General features: G+C 48.6%; 1 protein-coding gene across 4 annotated transcripts in view; it reads right to left on the bottom strand.

Moving 5' to 3' along the window:
* Positions 1-5,036: 5,036 nt before the first annotated feature.
* Positions 5,037-21,585, bottom strand: part of slc8a3 (solute carrier family 8 member 3) — an 818,116-nt gene continuing 801,567 nt past the window's right edge. For all 4 annotated transcript variants that reach the window (XM_072485824.1, XM_072485815.1, XM_072485835.1 and 1 more), the window contains 2 exons: positions 8,781-9,053; positions 5,037-5,684 (listed from right to left, as the gene is read on the bottom strand). In XM_072485824.1, coding sequence (XP_072341925.1) covers positions 5,308-5,684; positions 8,781-9,053 — 650 coding nt within the window. In that variant the 3' untranslated portion in view covers positions 5,037-5,307. The remainder of the gene's footprint in view (positions 5,685-8,780; positions 9,054-21,585) is intronic.

Genomic DNA, 21,585 nt, shown 5'->3' with positions numbered 1-21,585 from the left:
AAGGAAAAGCGAACAAATCCAAACCCTTCAATAGTTTTTAGTCTTTTATTGTAAATGTTCACACATTTTCCCTTCAGGTTACTGTACAGAGCAATTTTGTATGCAAGTCTGGGGTGTTTACACCAATGGGCCCTAGGTGAACAGGCAGTGTGATTACCTGTCTACCCAGAGTCTTCCTGAAGCTGGTTTCCCAATGAAGCACTTCACGGTGAGCAGTCCTGCCTTTTTTAACAAATCTAGCCATGGCGATTGAGTACATGTCTAAAGAAAATGGAACCATTTTCAGTAGCTACCTCACAGGGAATCGTGTACAGAATCTGCGATACAGCAAGAATGAAAATAAATTAGGAAAGGATAAAACAAAAGACAACAGTGGAACAAAGTAAATGATAAACAATTCCAGTCAATGCAACATGCAGACTACAGATGGAAGGTCGAAGGTTGCAGACGCCAATACCTACAAATGATTGGAAGTTGGTGGCTTATCAATCAAAACAGTTGTGCTCTTTTTTGTGTACACTGCACATAGCAGTGGGCCAGGGGAACATTTTATGCTACAGATGTTAAGCTTTACTGCCCAGTTTTCGAAATCAGCTTGCGTCCAAGTGTCCATCGTTGGCTTCCAAAGCTGAATCGGTGGCAACAATTTCTGGACATCTCTCAAGTCTTTTAAACAAGAGGGTCTTCCATATGCCCGAGTATTACAAGAGCAGAAGCAACAATTCGTAGACACAGTGGGATTCATTACAGAAGAAACAAGCACAACCAGAGGTGGATTGCGACTTAGCGCAATAGGTGTTGAGAATCGTGATGATGAGGCGGTAACATGTTGCACTGCCCTCCGTCTCGGCCAATGGAAATAAAAACTGGGGCGAAGTGTAAAACAGACTGCTGCCTCGCCATCACCTATTTTATATTATTGCACCGAGTCAAAATCAACCTCTACCCACCCAGTATCAGAAGGTGGTGTAGAAGCTACACACTTTGCATCGAGGGAACTGAGTCAACTATTCTGAGATGAATTAAATAGCATTGTTGCAGTTTCTTTTTGACAAATTGAAGGGATTATCCTATATTTTCTTTTGAAATTAGACTGAGAATCTGTAACCCTTATCACTGTACAGTGTTGCAATGCACAGTGGTTCCTCGCGGATAAAGAATTACCTATAGGGAATTACTACAGTATGCATAAAGGGCCCCTGTTCACGGAGTTATTCTATACTAATTATTTGTGAGCAAAGGGGCCATTTATAATGACTGGTTAAAATGTTAATGTGAATTACCTTGCAGAAGATTTTGGCTAGATTGAATCACTCTGCAAAAGGGATTAATTGACAGTGATATAGTCTGTAGAAAGAGTCAGCTGACACAGAATCACTCTTGTATAAAGACATTAAACTTCGTGACATTAGTGTTCTTAGTGCCATCTGGGTGCAAAATGAGGATCAGTAGCATCTGTTGGGTGGGGCCAAAATGATGTCAATTGCAGACTTCTGCCATGTATCATGCTGGGTTGCCATCTTGGTAAAGGACAAACAACTGGCACCCTTTACCCACACCTGAAGCAGGTGCAAGTGCATTTCTGTATGTAAATAAGGGACGTACTGCCTGCTTCTGCTTCCTGCTGTATCTTTGGTTCTCCCCCCGGCTGCCAGTGCCAACATTGATGGTCTCCAACGAAAAGCCAATCCTAAGCATCACCTAAGTAAAGAAAGGTTAGCATTTGTCACAATTAATCCACTTCCAATCCAGAGATTTGTCACTACACTCCCGATTCCTACCTCCAGGATCCTCCGAATTCCCCGACAATACTTCCGAGGTGTGTGATCTTCTTATCTGCCACATTCCACCCCCCTCCCCATATCAATGATTTGGAGCCTGCAGTCTTTATATCTGATCCACTCCCAACCCTTCAACAGCATGCCCAAGAACTGTTGCCATCCTCCCAATACCCGGCAGCACTCCTGGCCCCTGAACAGTGCTCCTAAGCCCTGGTATCTTCCCAACCTATCCCCCATTGAACTTTAATGGCAGATTAGTCTGAGGACAACCCGTTCCTTCTCCAGACCCCCATGATCCAAGCCAGTCACATACCTGGCATTTGGGGCGTCACGGTGGCACAGTGGTTAGCACTACTGCTTCACAGCACTAGGGTCCCGGGTTGACTTCGGGATTTGGGTGACTGTTGGAGTTTGCACTGCCTCCTGTGTCTGCGTGGGTTTCCTCCGGATGCTCCGGTTTCCTCCCATAGTCCAAAGATGTGCAGGTTAAATGGAGTTATGGGGGTAGGGTGGGGGGGTGGGCCTAGGTAGGGTGCTCTTTCAGAGGTCAGTGCGGACTCGATGGGTTGACGGGCCTCCTTCTGCACTGTAAAGATTCTATGTTCTACGTTCTAACCAATGCAGCATCCCAACACTGCACCATAACGATGAGATCTGAGCCCCAAAGTCCAGGTCTTCTCATGTATCCTCATATCTTGATCGCAGGCTGCTAACACTGTACCGGTGACGTGCCCAATTACGGGCTCGCTGAATTTCTCGACCTAGAATTATCTTTCACCATCTGATTAAAAAGTAGGCTTCTCTTGTGTGTAGAAAGGAACTCTAAATAATAATCACAGCTGAAGTCGTTTTGTACATTAAACGTTACAGTGGTGCTTGACTGTATGTAAGGTAAGAGGGCTTCCTATCATAAACTCTGTAATGAATTGGCCAGCCCACATCAGCAAGTTTATGCCTTCACGGTCATCAACATTTCCTTTCTTTGGTGCTGCCATCTTCCTGGGAAAACGCCTGCCACAGACAAACCCAGAGGAAAGTCTCATAGTTAACAAAGGTTTCGTTCACACAAATGGGAATTTGGTGGGGAGGAGGGAAAGATAGAAAAGAAAAGAATTAAAGAAAAGGTTTATCTGAAGGCTCTACTTCAACGTTTTCAAAGTCATTTTCAGATTTCTTCAGAATACTTGAACCGCCTTTTCTTAGGCCAAAGGATGGTGATGTGGCCAGTTGGCCCAGACCGCACAGACACTACTGAGGTGTTGTCCCATCCTGCCTCTTCAACCTGATCTTCACTTGCACCTATTCTGGAACGCGCTACCTTAATAGTGGGCAAAATATTCTCAATTAATTGGTCAGTGAAGGTGGGCTCACTGACCAATCGAGATGCTTACTTCAGACCCACCATCTTCTAATCTGCATCAGAGCCTATTTTTTTCTCACTACAAAGATGAGCAAAGGAGATGCTAAAAAAAAACTTGACCACTATTTCACGAATGAGCGTGTACCTAAATCAAAAAGCAACTAGCCAGTGTCAACGCAGTCACAAATTATCACGTCAAAACCCAGAGCAAATTTAACTACTAAGAAAAAGAGTTACTCTAAATTACTCATTTTTTTTAACAATTACATTTCTTTGTGACAAACCTGTCATAACCAGAAAGAAAGAAATGCACACAAATATGTTGAAATTATTCATGCAGATTTCCTGATAAAAAGCTATAATACTTTGGACAAACCAACAATCCAATTAACTCAACAGCAGGAACAACCCTTCCTTAGACAGACTGGCTAACATGTCATGCCCGTCAAAAAAGAAAATTCTACTTGTACAGGAGCAGCTTTTAATTTCCCATTGAAAAGAAAAGCATTGTGAAGCAGGGAGGAGTATAATAAGTCACTAGCAGCAGGAAAAATAAGAGCACTTTTTGAATATCTAGCTACTTCTTTGATTGCTGTTCGTTTGATTATCCCAGAGATTCCGCGTTCAAGCTATTCCCTGTAGCTTCTCCCTCAAACGTCTAATGCTCCAGGTCCGACAGATATTGGTTTCCCAGTAAGCTGTGTCTAGGTGAAAAATATTCTTCGCGAGATACTTTGTTGTTGCGAGAAGCAAGGGCTTGCTTTTTACAATTGCCCTATTTGCATCAAGTGTGGGAAGCGGACAAGGTATTTTGTGCACCCGGTCAAATATTTACAGTGCATGAATGCATTCAGCAGTCTTATCTTAAGTCCTGTTTAAACAGCGGAGAATACAGGCAACTGTATGTTCTGTTACATAGAAAATTTCTGCCTCTGTGTAATGTGTTTAAACAATTCAAAATAGACCTGTTTCCACACATTTTTACCATGTTACACCCAGGAGGTCATAGGCCTGTTCACCTCATAGTCTGGCTCTATCTGGACTATACGTCACTGTAAAATCTGTTGTGATGCACGGAATGAGATACCATCCCAAAACCCCCACCAGTTTCACCACCCCCCCACCCCACCCGACCCCAACAATCTTGCTTTAATCTCAAATAAATGGCGTGAAGAAGCAGGTCGACAATCATCACACTGAATGGCACAAGAGGCTCGAGGGGCTGAATGGCCTATACCTATCCCCATGTTAAAGACCCACTATTTATGCCACTTCTGGAAGCAATATTTTAAGGCTCTGAATGGCATTTTCCTTAAGGTTTGTGCGAGGGCGTGTTAAAATGGCGCAACAGTATTTACAAGAAAGCCCCTGGCACTGGTTTTGTTAAACCTGCCATTCAAAAAGAACTGAACAAGTACTCTGAAGAGAGATGAGTTGACCTTTAGCTGGAACACCCCTTACCCATAAACACTTCAATTCTTTTCGTTTCTGACAACACGAGCAAGATTGCCGATATGTTACTGGCACGTAAAAACTGGCTTTCAAAACTTACAGGACATGTAATCATATGAAAGGGAGTCTTTGCAACTGGCAGGTTTTCGACTGCCAGCCATGCTGTACCTAAGCATTTGTTGCCCAGTTCCTTCTATGAAGCATTATTATCTTTTAAAATTCTGCTGGGTGTATTATCTCTCAGCAGTAAGGACTGGACGTAAAATTGCTTTGGACACGCTGCAGGCTTTTCCACTTAAGGGCAGTTCCCGTCGCTGTTTCTGTTATCTTCAATTGACACTTCAACTAGACACACTTTTCATCCATGTCAGTTCAAATAACCCAACAGTATCCCAATACCTCCCTTCCTTCCCACTGATCACCCTCCCTCCCCCATCCCCCTCTTTGTAGTTGAATAAAAACCCTTCTGTAAGGCAAGAAAGCTTAGGAGTGAGTGATGAAGATACAGGACAGCCCTCTACAAAATGTCTTGTGTTTTTGTTTTATTTGTAGGGTGAATGCTGCCCTCTTCAATGGGAACATCTCCAATGTGTTTTTTTTCCCTTAAAGAGTGGAATATTGTTGGCAAGTATTGCATTGTGTTCGAAGAGATTCAAGTGGCATGTCTCTTTGGGGGTGGGGGGGGGGGGGGTAGCAGAGGGGGTCCCCTTTGCTTTAGAATCCCTTGATGTAGCAGTAGGCTTCCAAGCAAGAAAACAGAATGTACAGTAACCACAATCCTCCGAATAACATGGCAGTGACAATGCGGGGTCCCCACGGACCGCCAAGCTCTCCCCCGATGTGCGGCCTCCTCCTGTACAGCAGGATGCTGAAGCTGACAAAAGCAAAGATGGTGAAGAGAGTAACAGAGAACGCCAAGGTGCCTGCGTCGACACGGAATTCCTTGCCCTGGCATGCCCAGTAGATGGCAGCGATGGACCACGCCAACCCAATGCCCAGGAAAACATTGACTGCGTTGCTTCCGGTGACATTTCCAATGGAGGCATCGGCATAGTGGTCCTGGGAGGCAGCCACCTTGCTGGCAAAGGTATCTGTAAAATAACAAAAGGTGCAACAGTTCAGCATGTCATTCGCTGCAGTACCAGAAATAATCCCCTCCCCCCCGAAAAAAGCGATTGGGAACTTATTTGCTCTTCATTCGCCCTCCCTGCATCTTAATGCCTTGTGATATGCTGTTACACAATTTCACACGTGCCACCAGGAAGGTTAAAGACAATAAAATGACTGGTAGTAGTCTGAACTGTAGTTCCATTTTGAATCTATATAAGACCAGTTTGGACCAGTAGCAGTCTTTCCCCGACAGTTGCTGTTTTTTCCAGTTGGCCAATGCTATGCCCAAATGCCCGTTCCTCCTGCTTTGGGCACATAGAAACCTATAAAATTCTAACAGGACTAGACAGGGTAGACATAGACATAGAATTTACAGTGCAGAAGGAGGCCATTTAGCCCATCGAGTCTGCACCGACCCTTGGAAAGACCACCCCACTTAAGCCCACACTTCCACCCTATCCCCGTAACCCAGTAACCCCTCCTAAGCTTTTTGGGTACTAAGGGCAATTTAGCATGGCCAATCCACCGACCCTTCACACCTTTGGACTGTGGGTGGAAACCGGAGGACCCGGAGGAAACCGACGTAGGCATGGGGAGACCATGCAGACTCTGCACAGACAGTGACCCAAGCTGGGAATCGAACCTCGGACCCTGGAGCTGTGAAGCCACAGTGCTAGCCACTGTGCTATCGTGCCTCACACAGGGTAGATGCAGGAACAATGTTCCCAATGGCGAGGATGTCCATGGCCAGGGGTTACAGCCTGAATATACGGGGTAAACCATTTAGGACTGAGATGATAAAATTCTTCACGCAGAGAGTGGTGAGCCTGTGGAATTTGTTACCACAGAAAGTAGATAAGGCCAAAACATTGCGGGCAGGATTCTCTTTTCCTGAGAATAAGTGTTGACGCCGGGGCGGGATTCGTGGGCTTCCACAACAGCAAAACTGGCGCCGCACCTGGACCGATTCAGCAACCGCCGTGGGGCTAGCACCGATGCCACGTGGAACACAAACGATTCCAATGAGAAACGGTGCAGGATTGACACTGTGGTGGCTGACAAGCTGCAGCCGCAAATACACATTACACTCCCCACAAACACTCATCCCCGCCAACAAGATGGCACTGGTTGCGCTGGAGCGCGCCCATGCAGCTGATGGGTCGGCTGGGGCCTGAGAATACCCGGGGGGGTGCCCTGGGGGAACACCCATATGACCTGTGGCCCTAAGTTCACAGTGGGCAGTCAGTGGCTTGCGCAGCTGCATGGCTGCCTTGCAGGCTGCGGCAATGGTGCTCTGTGCCTGCCACCCCGACCCCACAGCTCACCTCCAGGCCAACCCCTGCTACTCACCCCGGCCCTGGCAGAAGCCCCTGGCCAGTGACATGACTGTCAGCAAACTATGGCAATGTCGGACACTTTCTGTACCCCCTCTCTCTCCCTCAGCAGCCACGGCACCTGTTTCATGATTTTTAAAAGCACAAATGAACCTCGCTGAAGGGAATTCACCTCAGTGGAGGCGAAGAATCGCGGGGCCCCCGGAGAATACCAGGTCAGGCCCGCTAATGATATGCCAACGGTGTTTACTGTACGTGCGGTCTGGAACGCATCAACGCCGCTTTTGAGGTGACAGAGAATTGCGATTTGGCAGGAAACCCGTGTCTGCCACGGTTTTGGCATCGGAACCAATTCTCCACCCAATCACATTTCCCAATTCCGGCGCCAACCGATGGAGAATGCCGCCCCATATGTTTTCAAGACAGAGTTAGATATAGCTGTCAAGGCTAAAGGCATCAAAGGATATGGAGGGGGGGGGGAACAGGTTACTGAGTTGGATGATCAGCCATACTCATAATGAATGGTGGAGCAGGCTTGTAGGCCCAAATAATAATACTCATCTTTATTGTCACAAGTAGGCTTACATTAACACTGCAATGAAGTTACTGTGAAAAGCCCCCATTCTCCGCATTCCGGCGCCTGTTCGGGTACACAGAGGGAAAATTCAGAATGTTTAATTCACCTAGCAGCACGTCTTTCGGGACTTGTGGGAGGAAACCGAAGTACCCGGAGGAAACCCACGCAGACATGGGGAGAATGTGCAGACACCGCACAGACAGTGACCCAAGCCGGAAATTGAACCTGGGACGCTGGCGCTGTGAAGCAACAGTGCTACCCACTGTGCTACCGTGCCGCCCAATGGCCGACCCCATCTCCTATTTTCATGTTTCTATCTCTTCCACCGCTCCCCACCACATCCCCACAACCCCCAATTATTGCACATTAAGAGTGGTGAAAAAAGGTGGGTAGGATTATATTAATGTTTCTTTGTTGGTGCAGCTAACTAATAAACCTGGAACCCGCATGTGTTATGTTGCTGGACTACGATGGCATCACTTCTGCCGACATCTCCTGGAATATGTCGAACCAGGGTTACAGACCTAAGAATCCTAATCCTAAGAGGGAGTGCTGTATTGTAAAAAATGAATTGGCTTTTAATCCTGTCTACTCCATTGGGATTGTGCCCACTGTGACCCTATGGTCCTCACCTTTCTGGGTCTTCCAATCTGAGTGGGTAGGGGTCTGTGGGCTGGTGGGAGTGGTGGGAGGCCTAATGCAACTTTTGAGGCCTACGTTCAATGGGTGTTACAGTGTACAAATGGCAAAGGGAGGTGACGTGACATTATTTTCCATATATTTGCTATACATCCGGTTGTCTGTCCCTCAGGCAGCCACACTCTGCTACACTTTCCTCTGCTTTGAGCCTGGAAGAGAGGCCTAACCCGATAGGAAAGCAGAGGAAAATCAGGCCCATTACTGCCCAAACTGGTGGTTGTGGAATCTTGTCAAGTGCAAAATGGCTGTTGCTTTAACAGCAATCACTGCACGTCAAAAGTAATTCATTGCAATGGAGCATTTGGAGACATTTCAATAAGATAATATATAAATGGTTCACTTTCACCTGAGTTGAAACTGTTTAAGTTAACGTGAAAATTCTGCAACAATTTTAATAGAATGAAAATAAAAATAATCATATAAACAGGAAATAGCATTTATTTTTTGGGGCCCTCATGGTTATTTACCTGGTACTGAAGTGCCGATAGCTACAAATACCACAGCTGTGACCGAATCCTTCAGGCCAATTGTGCAGCCAAAGTGAGAGGCCAGGTCACCAATTATGGCTGTGAGGAGGCCAATGATGATGATGGACGTAACAAAGCAGGCCCATCCATTCCAGTATTCAGTGGGAGGCACGCAGGCAAACAGGACCTTCCAGAAGACGGTCAAAAAATGCATCACATAATCAAAACATGAGGGCAGACGTTCCTCTCCTGTGTCTTCATCCTCCTCATCACCTGATAGACATTTCAGAGAGAAAAAAAAGTTAACATTAAATCAACAGGTCAACCACGCAGGCTCACAAGGAATAGGGCTGGATTTTCCACGTCCCCCCCCCCCCACGGACTTCCCACCCCCCCACCCCCACCCCCCAGCGTGTTTTCCGGTAGCGGAGGTGGCTCGCGGCTCGCCATTGCCGTAGGTGGGATCATTTGGTCCCACCAATGCCTACAGCATGTCTCGTCCATCCCTTCGCCGGGAAACACACTAGGGCAGTGTGGGGGGGGGGGGGCTAGGGCATTGACTTTGGTCCGACCTGAAGGTCCAGCTGGCGGGAAGGGCTGGAAAATCCCACCCCTTGTGCTTGAACACAACCTGTGCAGGCATGATAATGTAAGCATTCGCCACAGAAATGAGTCAGGAGGACCAGGAAGATTACTATTTGGACCCACAAACTCTACTGAGTTGTACTCAGGGGGGAAGATAGTACAAGTGCCAATACATAACTTCAACTTCCTTTGACTAAAGTACAGCAGGTTTTAAGCATCAACAAGTGACACCCTACTGCAAGGCAGTGCCACGTGGAGGGAAAGTAATGTGAGGTCAGTGTTATGGGCCAGGGTTTAAAAATCTCCAAAGTGTATTCTGGAGTTCACCTGATCAATGACTTTTTTTGAATTTGGCTAGGATGAGCACAAGAGCCTTCACTTGAGGTGTGATTCAACAGTCTTCCCAAACACTTTAATCAAAATAAGCTTTATTCTAAGAACTGAGCTAACATTTATGTAAACACACAGCAAGAATTTTTATCAATTACAAATATAAAGGCACCACACAGCTACAGTAATCTATGTATAACACTTAATAAATTCCCCATAACTGTTCCAATTCAAAAACAAAATCCCATGATCCAAAACCCCTTTTCAAGGGTGTGGCCCAGCACTCTGCATTCTCACTTGAATAAGATTAGCTTCCCCTGAGATTCTGACCTGGTCTCACCAGCAGGTTTAAACCCTTCCGGAAAGCAAATTATATCTTAAAAGCCACCACCAAGGTGATTTTTACTGGCACGGGTATTTAAATTGAAACTAGAGAGAAACAGGCCAAAACACTTCTTTCTCCTGTCTGAGTCCACAGCAGTCAAACCTGAAAGCGAAAGTAAAACTCTCACACAGCCACAGCCCAGCTCCACCCACACAATGACATCACTGAAGCCATGTGATAAGACAAAACCTTTCTTAAAGGGACACTAACATGACATTAGTGATGACCTCTGCAGTTGAATAATCATCATGGCCTGAACCCTCCGGCCACTGGGATTCTCTGTCCCCGCCGGCAGAGCTCCCCTGTCCGTGGGTTTCCCATAGGCTTGGGATGCCTCTAATGGGAAATCCCATCGACAGTGGCTGGAACAGAGAATTGCGCCGCCATTGAACGCCACGCCACCAAGAAACACGCGGCTGGAGGATCGGAGAATCCCGCCCATGATCCTCACTATCCGGATTCACATTTGGATATGTGAATGGATATATAGATAAGTAAACAGCCACTTGGTGAGATAGCAGAGTGTTGTCAGGACCTGTGGGGCAGTCACTATTTTCAGAAAAGTAGGAGCCCTAAACAGGAACAGAAATACAGTTTATAATTTTTAAGGAATGTCATCAGAACTGTTTTTCTTTTGAGGATTATTTCCTGCCATCAGGCAGCATTGATTCCCCTGACGCTCTCCGAGCAGTTGCAATACTCCAGCTGTTGCCAAGGTGTCATTGAACATCTGTCACTGAATCACCAATTTACCAAAATTGTCACAGCATCTGTGTGTGGACTTCATTCACAATCCCTCAAAGTATACAATGTTTTCTCCAATCAATAACCAGCTACATAAACAGGAAAGGTGTCACACTCTGCAGAGGCTACTTTAGTCAGCACAGGAGGAAATTCTTTACAAAGCAATATGTAGCTGAAACAGGTTGTCAAGAGGACTAAATACTGGGGTGTCCGATTTAATGGCAGCATCATGCTTCAGTGAGAGCGTGACAAGGCTGTTAAATTGCGGGAGAGGCTAAAATCGAGAACCGCCCTGGGCGCCGATCTGTTTGCGATCTAACCGGCCCGCTCCCGGCGGTGAGTCCAGGATCCCGCCATAGTGTGGCAAGAAACCATTAATCACCACTGAAGCGCAATCTCTGTATAATTCGCGAACGTTCCCCCGCCGCGGTTATCTAACAGCCTCCTCAGCAAGTGGCCACGTGGACGCCGATTAGTATTCCTTTATAAAAACGTGAAGCTGGCAGAAGGGCTGCTGCAGGGACCCGAGGAGGTGAATAGCCATCTTCACTCACAGGCAAAGAGCCCGGCGGCGCAGGGGTTTCTGCTCTGGTGCTCGGAGGGGGGAGGGGGTCCAGCCTTGGTCAGGATGGATCGTCATCGGTGTGGGGTGGGGGTTTGCGGAGCAGCGGGGGTGGGCTGGGCTGAGGGTTTGGGGGGGGGGATGTGGGGGGTGCAGAATCCAGGACCTTCATGTCTGGGAGATGGGGCATGGGATTGGTGCTCAGTCTGCATTGCGGAAGAATGAACCAGAGGCATCATGTTGGTTGAGATCAAGGATTTTTAATAATTTACATATGTATCCCCAACAGCTCCAATCCCCCCAATGGTGCCACTCCACTCTCCTCATTCTGGCTCTGCCAGACCTGGCGGCTCCCCGATGTCTGAAGCACAATGTCTGCACCCTTGCCGATGCTCTCAGTGACTGGGACATGCTCAGGAGCGCCCTGGCAATGCTCACTGCGGCTGGGGCACATTCACCACTGACCAGGACATTTCCAGCAGCACCTCGGCTATGCCCACATGGGACTAGGAGACTTCCCCTAGTGACCGGGACGTGTTCTGGAGGGCCTCGGCACTGCCCATCTGAGACTGGGACATGCCCAACAGCGCCTCATCAAGGCCCGTCTGGTACTGTGGTTAGCACTATTGCTTCACAGCACCAGGGTCCCAGGTTCGATTCCTGCTTGGGTCACTGTCTGTGCAGAGTCTGCACATTCTCCCCGTGTCATAGAATCATAGAATTTAAGGTGCAGCAGGAGGCCATTCGGCCCATCGAGTCTGCACCGGCTCTTGGAAAGAGCACCCTACTTAAGCCCACACCTCCACCCTTTCTCCATAACCCAGCAACCCCACCTCACCTAAGGGCAATTTATCATGGCCAATCCATCTAACCTACACATTTTGGACTGTGGACTGAGGAAACCGGAGTACCCAGAGGAAACCCACCCACACATGAGGAGAACGTGCAGACTCCGCATAGACAGCGACCCAAGCAGGAATCGAACCTGGGACCCTGGCACTGTGAAGCCGTAGTGCTAACCACTATGCTACCGTGCTGCCTCTGTCTGTGAGGGTTTCCTTTGGGTGCTCCAGTTTCTTCCCACAAGCCCAGGAAGACTTGCTTGTTAGGTAATTTGGACATTCTGAATTCTCCCTCAGTGTACCCGAACAGGCACCAGAGTGTGGCAACTCGGGGATTTTCACAATAACTTCATTGCAGTGTTAAGCCTACTTGTGACAATAAAGATTATTATTATTATTATTACTGGTCACATCTCCCAGCGACTGGGACATGCTGTCAAGGTGCTCAGCCATGGCCGTTAGCGACTGAGCCATGTTTTGGACACCTCCACTCATGCTGCCGACGTCGTGCACCAAGCTCTCCACTGAGGCCGCCATCTTAGTGGTTTGGCCTCGGCGCACGCATTGCTGGTGCCATCTCCTGTGCCCATAACCTCTGGGACTCCTCCAAAGGGTGATTGTCCTGTTGGAGGATCAATGAAATTCCCCTCTGAATATCACGGCCGTACCCTAGCATCTGCATCAGCTCCAGGTAACCATGGTCCGGAGGCTCAGCATCTGACTGGGATCGAGGTGGGTCCCAGGATCCAGCAGACCTCTAACTGCTATCTCGCCTCCACCTGATGTGCATCAGTAACTGTGTGGTGCTCATCAGAATGTGTCCCAGAAGTCTGTCCACTACCGTTGCCCACCGAGATGTGTTCTCTGCACTGGTGGAGCGTGGGGATGACAGCTGTGGCGCATCAACGGTGGAATCCTCGGAGCTCCATTCCGAGGTGTTGTCATGGGAGGCAGGCAGGTGAACCAGCCGGGATGGGCCGGCACTGTCAGATGAGGAACCTGCGGGAGAATGGACAAGTGGTCAGTGGGAGGGATGGGTCATTCTGTATGGCATTAACAACTCATGTGTGACAGTTCGTCTGGGTGGGGACCGATGGATCCTCACCTCTGTTCCAAACTCTGACCTCTACGTTGGTGACAGATCTATCTTCGACCTCCCCCGAGACCTCCAGGGCCCGTTCCTTGTAAGGGATGAGGACTCTGATATCCGGCATTCCGCCGCTCCCCTGGGCCCTCTCCCATCTGTTGTGGGCAATCATCTCCTGCAGGGACACAGAGGGGGCATCGTTAGCCATTTTGGGGGTTTTGGGTCGATGGACTGTATGTAGGTGGGGGGGGGGATAAATGAGGAGTATGGGCGATATGAGGGATGGCCGCCTGAACGGCACTGCTTGACATGGCTGAGCCGGGTAACGGAACATTGCTGGACGGGGTAGGTGCCAGGAGCATTTTTGTGAGGGAGGTGGGATGGGGGTGGGGGTCTGATGCCAATCCATCTGTGTGGCCCGGCGGAGGTAGTTGATTTTCTTGTGGCACTGGGTGCTGGTCTTCCTGGGTCTACCAAGCTGATGGCCAGTGCCACTTCCTCCCAGGTGGCACTGGCTGCCCTGTGACTGACCTTCCACACCCTCGGAGGAACAGAGCATCCCATCTGCCCTCGACCGTGCCCAATTATCTCCCCAGTTGGCATCCCTAAATTGTGGGCCAGGTCTTCTCGGATGCATGACTGCGAGCTGAGGGGGTTGGCTGTGCAGGACCAGTTTAAGTGCTGCTCTCTGCTGTGAGTAGGGGGCCGGCAAGGGCAGCCCAGCGAATTGGCCGGCGGGACCATCATTTGCGCCGTGAAGTCCACGAGGCCTCGTTAAATGGACCGATTAGCATTTTATAGCAGTGATAGCCTCGCCGGGCCAGGCGTTGGGAAGCTCGCAGCAGTTCCCGCTCGCAGCCACACTTAGAAACCTTTTGATTAAATCTCGCCCTAGGCCACACACACATTGCACCCCATGATCTTTTATTTAGCCTGCTCTCATGAGCAAGCTGCATGGACACCCACCTGAAACTGGTGAGGGTCTGTCTTGATGCAGATCGGGGCCTGGAGGCCAGGACTCAATTGCCTGCTTATTGGTGAGCTCTGCGGGAAAGCCAGGTGATTCCCTCACTGGTGGACAGCAGATAAGAACAAAGGAAATAGAAGCAGGAAGTGGGCGCAATACCCGTCAAGCCTGTTGTGCCATTTATTCGGTCATGGTTGATCCCGTTGTTTTAGCTCCACTTTCCCACACACTCTCCATACCCTCTTGATTTCCTGACTGAGAGACCAAAAATCTATCTATCCTGGCCTTAAATATATTCACTGATGCAGCATCCATAACCCTTTGGGGTGAAGAATTCCAAAGATTCACAACCCTTTGAGTGAAGACATTTCTCCTAATCTCAGTCCTAAATGATTGGCCCCTCATGTTGAGACTGTGTCTCCCATGTACTAGGTTTCCCAGCCGTTGTGACTCTCTTTTCCCGCTGGCAGCGAATCCCCATCCATGGGTTTCCTGGCGGTGTGGGGTGATTTATTAGAATACTGTTGTAAAACCTTTATCTGTTCTGAGTTTCCTTTTTAATTCCTGTCCTGGCTGCCTTTAATCTACAATTTTCTTGCTGCTGCAAACCCCTGCTGTAATGGATTTGCCCAGGACTTTCGTTTTAGTTTCTGTGGTAGAGCCCGTGCTCAGTTTGATAGACTTGACAGGCAGCCAATAGTTGAATCTGAAATTCTGGACAATCTCCTGTCGTTGCTTGCGATAGGGGAGCCATTCACTATCTTGTGGAAGAAAGGCAGGTCATCTGGAGAGCTCCATTTTGTCCTCAGTTCTGAAAAAAGATTCAGCCTGAAAGCAACTGGAAGGCTCTCTCAATGCCAGACATTTTTAAAGGCTCCTAGTCAGACCTGTGAAGGCACTCTTCTTTAAAAGACAGACAGAAGTTAGAGCTGTGAAGAGAAACATTTGGAGTGGAAAAATGCAAGCAGTTTCTCAACCAGGTCTGTGGTTCTTTAACCCTGTGTCAGAATGGCTGGGAAGGACCCAATCTGCGAACACTCTTTATAATACAGCTGGATATCTGTACAGAGAGCAGAAAAACGGAAGACTCTGTAAAATTCTCTGGTTTAAACTTCCAGTAATAGCTCAGGGTGACGGGGGATCCATCCAGTGATTGGAGGTCAGAATTGCACTGATCTGAATGTCTTATATCAACCAATTCCCCAGAGGGTCACATTCAGAGATGACAGAGGCCACAACTGCAGCAGCGAAGTTTCATCTCAACCCTTTTCCCTTCATTCCTGTTGTACTACACCTGTTTCTTATCTCCTCAATGTGTGTCCATTTTGTGTGTGTCTGGGTGGAGGGTGGGACGGGGTTTTGGGATTAGTAACACCAGTAGACCATAGTGTCAATGATTCCCTTTGTATGTTCACCTTTGGAAATCCCATTGACAAGCGGCAGGAAGAGATAATCCCACAGCCAGTGAACGGCGCAAAGCCGAGAAACAATCGGCGGGGGGAGCTGGAGAATCCCTCCCGCAGAGTTGACCCTGACAAAACTGTGAATGTTTAAATGAGATCCCCTTTCATTCGTCTAAACTCCAGAGAATATAAGTCCAATTTATTAAGTGTCTCATAGGCCAACCTTAGCAAACTAACGAATGAACCTTTGCTGTGATGTTCCCTCTAATTACTTCCAGCCACATGAAGAATGAATTTTGTTGTGTGCACCAATGTCACGTTAATGTCTGGATGTACATCACCAGTAGGAATAAAAACACTTCACAGTAATACATGTTTTTAAAAAGGTACCATCGCTATGAAAAAAGAACAGAGAGCACAACCTTCAACCATTCATGCAATAACATGCTAATCCCACAATCACCAGGTTTACTGAATTCAATTTTAAACCTCTAGGTTTTACATTCAGTCCCACAACCACGATACTACCATGCACGAGAGAGGCATTTGTTCATTTTTATACCTTGTATAAAAATCTTGTATTTTCACCATTTGATAGAAGAAAAGTTGAACTGGTAACGATGATTCAAGACAACACAATTAAAACATCAATTTGATAAGCTCAGAATAGAAAGAGACAATAAGGCTTACCCTTTGAATTGATAGAATATGTGGAAAAGGCAAAGCTATTTTATTCCCCAGCTTAATGAGTGTTTTCTTTGCTTAAAACTACTATGAATAGTGAGGAAAACAGCTCAGTCACTTCTTCACAACAACAAACATGTTTAGGCAGAGGTAAAGTGGTGACTGTCTCTGTGAATTTGGAGAGAGGTTAGCTCTTGTCAACTGGAGCGTGAAGGCCAGAGAGACACAACATCCCTGTGAATTAAATGAATGTTGAAGGGAGAAACCGGATTCTCCGGTCCCCCAGCCGCATGTTGCTCGGCTGCACGCCATTCGCTGGTGGCAGGATTCTATACACCCGCCAACTGTCAATGGGATTTCCCATTGGAGCCACCTCAGGCCGCTGGGAAACCCGTGGGTGGGAGTGCGCTGCCAGCAGGAACAGTGAATTGCACCGGCCTACATCTGGGAGCTGGAGAAGAGAGTGTTGTGGTGAAGAGAGATTGGAATTCCAGGAGGGACAGTGTCTGTTGAAGTAAAAGAGGCATTCCTTCCACCAATGGTCCTTTTTTAGACAAAAAATCTATGAATTGTGAATGAATAAACTGGTTCACCATTTTTAAAGTGAATAGATGCGGACAATGCGCACCTTTGTGAATTGGGTAGAGGTAGTATTTGGAAGCTTGCAAGGATTAAAGTGCTCAATAAGTTAATCTGATAAGGACATTTGCATTATTACCTGGAATCTGCTTTCAGAATCCAGAACTTTACTCAAGCTCCCTCCAAATGCCCTTGTGTTTTATGAATGTCTTTTGTTATGGGCCAGGGTTTAGAGAACCCCAAAGTGTATCATGGAGTTCACCTGACCCACAACTTTTAATAGATTGTGGTATGGGGAGCACACGGCTCACTCTACAGGTGTGGTACAGCAGAAATGGAAAAGTATTTTTTTAAGCAAAACAATGTTTATTCTATGAACTCAAGTTAACCATTTTAAAACATACAGTGAACATCTTAGCAACCATTAATTCAAATACAACCCCCAAAGAATACAACACTAACTAATCCTTTAAGCTTTCCTTTCAACATCCATAAGACTTAAAACACCTTTTACCAGGAGCACATCAGATTAAGTCACGACTGTTATTAGTTTTAAATCACCGGGATCAATTTACTGTCTTTAGATTACAGAGTGAGAGAGACTCATACACCTTCTGGCTGCGACTGCAGCTGCCCAGCTCTGAAAACGAAACTAAAACACACCCTGCAACAAACAGCCTAAAATGAAAGTAAAAAGCTGACAGACAGCCCAGCTCCACCCACACTCTGACATCACTGCAGTGGTAAACACCCATTTCTTAAAGGTACTCTCACATGACACTTTGGAATCAATCATTCTTTAATGATTCTGCAAAACCAGCTGCAACAGCATAACAGGTCAGTGATATTAACCAGGCCAAATACTCTCGTACTATTGCTTAATAATTAATAACTGCTTCAACTTATCTTCCACTCGCCACGTCCCTACCCCAACCCTCCCACTCGGCACTTTCATCTTGCTCCCACTCACGTCCTCCCACTTGTGGTGGCTCTCCCAATAAAGCCCTCACTCACATTGAAGATGCAGGAAAGAAAAGGGGTGAGAGGGAGGGTTAGGAAGCGGGAGGCCGAGCGGGAGGAGAGCAGTGAATGGGATGAGAATGATGGGGGGGCAATTTTCAGCCTGCATTCACCGTGAGAGAGAATGACAGCGCAGACGGAAAATATGGCGAGAAACGTAATTCTTGCCGGCGAGATCTCGTGCCCTGATTTCTCACGCCACCTGTCAGTGATGTCACGAGGATCATGCCCACAAAGGGCAAGAACCTCATTTTAATGTTTCAGCATATATTTTAATGTAATTAGTCAGCCCCACCCGCCACATGATCCTTGCTCACTGAATATTCAAACATCAGCAAAGTTTACAGCAGGTTTGGAACACGAGATTCAGTCAGGAGGACCCCGGGGGGGGGGAAAGAGAGAGACAGGGACATGCCTCCCCAGCACAGGTTGGTACTGCCCCAGGGAGCTGCCAGGGATGGGCCCTCTGAGCATCCCCAGAGGAGGGGTTTTCCTTATGTGTTTGGGGAGGTTGCCTGGAATATGAGAGGGTGCCTCTGTGATGTCAGTGGTGGTGGAGATGGCAATCAGATCTCTGTGGAGTGGCATGGCCAGCGCTATCAGGCCCCGCCCCTACAGAGTGATGGTGAAAACAATGCCCACTAATTTTTCTTTCCCAGCGAGGTTCAAAGTCTGGAGTGAAAGCTGGTCTGTGGAGCTGGGGTGCTACACACCGGGTTTCAGTCTGAACCTGACACTTTGAAGAAATATGGTCAGATTCCGCTTGGTGAGTTGGATAGGAGTAGCAAGCAGGAGGGCAGCGACAGGGGACCAAGGAGCAGGAGGGGAGGCGGGGGGAGGCAAGAGGTAGGGGAATGGTGAGTGGAGGGTTTGGGGAGCAGGAGAGGGATGGAGAGCGGGGGGGGGGGAGCGACGAGTGGGAACATAGCTGTGGAGTGGCGAGTGGGAGGGGTGTGGTGAGTGGGACAAAAATGGGGTAGAGGTGAGCGGGAGGGTTGGGGTGGAGGGAGGGTTGGGGGAGAGAGGTCAGTGGATGGGGAGTGGTGAGAACGAGGCTAAAGGAGGGGTGCGGTGAGCATTAGGGTCAGGGGACCTTAATGCAATGGTGATCTGCTGGTTGCGCAATGCTGCAAAAGTCTCAAGTTGACCTTTGGATTAACCCCAATGCAAAAATATTTGAATGCACTGTTATTTTTGTAGAGACAGGGATAGGGAGGTTCCCATCACAATTTGATGCTCTCTCCACAGCTAACATGTCACATAAGAAGGCCACTGTCTGCCTGGGGAGATACAGTCTGCGAACGCATTGATGCCCTAACATCTGATTATAGATCATCCTTTGTCTGTACACACTGTGGGTATGGTGTTTTTTTCTCCTCTCTCTATCTGCCTGTTGTTGCTGTCTCTCCTGTAAAGGCCCTTGCACAGCAGCAGGTCCATTGTCCAGCTGCCTGGGCCGCAGGACATACCGGTCCCAGCGAGCTTCCCATACTATTCTGGAGTCCGTGAACATCACTATTACCCTGTCAATAAGCCCCCTTCCCTCTCAATCTCTCTGTATGGCAGAATCAAAAAAAATTAACATATGGGCCGGGATGCTCCCCTACCCGGCGGGGCGGGGGGTCCCGGCGTGATGGAGTGGTGGGAACCACTCCGGCGTCGGGCCGCCCCAAAGGTGTGGATTTCTCCGCACCTTTAGGGGCCAAGCCCTCACCGTGAGGGGCTAGGCCCGCGCCAGAGTGGTTTCCGCTCCACCGGCTGGCGTGGAAGGCCTTTGGCGCCACGGCAGCCGGGGCTGATAGGACTTCGCCGGCCGGCGGAAGTCCGCGCATACGCGAGAGCGTCAGCAGCTGCTGACGTCATCCACACGCATTCGCAGGGGAGGGGGTCTCTTCCGTGTCAGTCATGGTGAAGGCTATGACCAAGGTGGAGGGAAAAGAGTGCCTTCACGGCACAGGCCCGCCCGTGGATCGGTGGGCCAGGTGGGCCAGGCCACCGTGGGGGCACCCCCTGGGCCAGATCGCCCCCAGGACCCCGGAGCCTGCCCGCGCCGCCAGTCCCGCCGGGAAGGTAGGTGGTTTGATTCACGCCGGCGGGACCGGCATGACAGCAGCGGGACTTCGGCCCATCGCGGGCCGAAGAATCGTCGGGGGTGGGCCCGCCGCGGCTCGATTCCCGCCCCCGCCGAATATCCGGTGCTGGTGAATTTGGCGGTCGGCGGGAGCGGGATTCACGCCAGCCCCCGGCGATTCTCCGACCCGGCGGGGGGTCGGAGAATCCCACCCATGAAGTGAAATAAATGGCAAACTGGCAAAAACCATGGCCCCGTTTGTAATCCTTTTTATTCACCTTTGCACAGCCTCCTCACACTTGACATGACTCACTCCCAATGTGATGTCTCACCGGGCATTCGATTATTCCTGGAAGCCACTGAATTTGACTTCAATCATTCATTTCATACAAATGATTGTATTCATTTCAATCTCGCTAATAAGATTGAAATGAATACAAATGAAGGTGAAATGCTCGCCATTCTTTGGAGAGATCCTGAACTCACCATCAGGAACGGGCTGGGTAAATTCGAACTCAATTTTCTACCTTTTACCCAGTGCGCCCAGATCCACACCGGGTGGAATGTGGTGGTTCAATTGCACTCGCCGATTTCAAGGAAATCGAGTGTTTATTCCGCGAATAAAATTGAGCCCATCAGAAGTAAACCTGTCTTTTCAACACAGGACAAAACAGTTCCAAATTAGACTTTCATATTCAATCTCTGACTATGACACGTCATAAGGTCAGACTCTTCACAAAATGTGTATTTATATCCCTTGGCTGTGAGGTCTTATGGCGCGGTGGTAGTGTCATTGGGGATCAGGGGCTGGTTTAGCACAGTGGGCTAAATCGTTGGCTTTTAAAGCTGACCAAAGCAGGCCAGCAGCACGGTTCAATTCCCGTACCAGCCTCCCCGAACAGGCGCCGGAATGTGGCGACTAGGGGCTTTTCACAGTAACTTCATTGAAGCCTACCTGTGACAATAAGCGATTTTCATTATCTCTAGGCCAGAAGCTCCAGGTAGAAGCCCACTCAGGACTTGATGGTTATATAGAAAGTAGGTTCATGTTGTGGCCGAACAGGTTGATCATCACCCTGTAAATCCTTCCATTAAGGCATGTTGCAAGAGCAGAAATATTTCCTGGTTAACCATACTGCTGAAGGCAATGGCAAATCATTGCAGTACTCTGCCAAGCATAATCATGAGCCAATAAAATGGAAGTCCATGGTCGTCAACATCCTCTTAGAGCATGGCACCTAAAGGAGGAGGATTTCAAGGCCCATTCTTATGCTTTATGTAGCTTTATGCAGAGTGAGAAGACTTGAGTCTGTTAATGTATTTGATGAATAAGCAACGATAAATCCTGGGCGGGATTCTCCCCTACCCAGCGGGGCGGGGGGTCCCGGCGGGATGGAGTTGCAGGAACTGCTCCGGCGTCGGGCCGCCCCAAAGGTGCTGATTTCTCCGCACCTTTAGGACCCTTGAGAGGCTAGGCCCCCGCCGGAGTGGTTTCCGCTCCACCGGCTGGCTTGGAAGGCATTTGGCGCCACGCCAGCCGGGGTCG

The sequence above is a fragment of the Scyliorhinus torazame genome, chromosome 2 (genome assembly GCF_047496885.1).
Source record: "Scyliorhinus torazame isolate Kashiwa2021f chromosome 2, sScyTor2.1, whole genome shotgun sequence".
In the NCBI taxonomy this organism is placed as follows: Eukaryota; Metazoa; Chordata; class Chondrichthyes; order Carcharhiniformes; family Scyliorhinidae; genus Scyliorhinus; species Scyliorhinus torazame.
The sequence above is the reverse complement of the archived record's forward strand: the minus strand, read 5'-3'. Positions and strand labels throughout refer to the sequence as shown.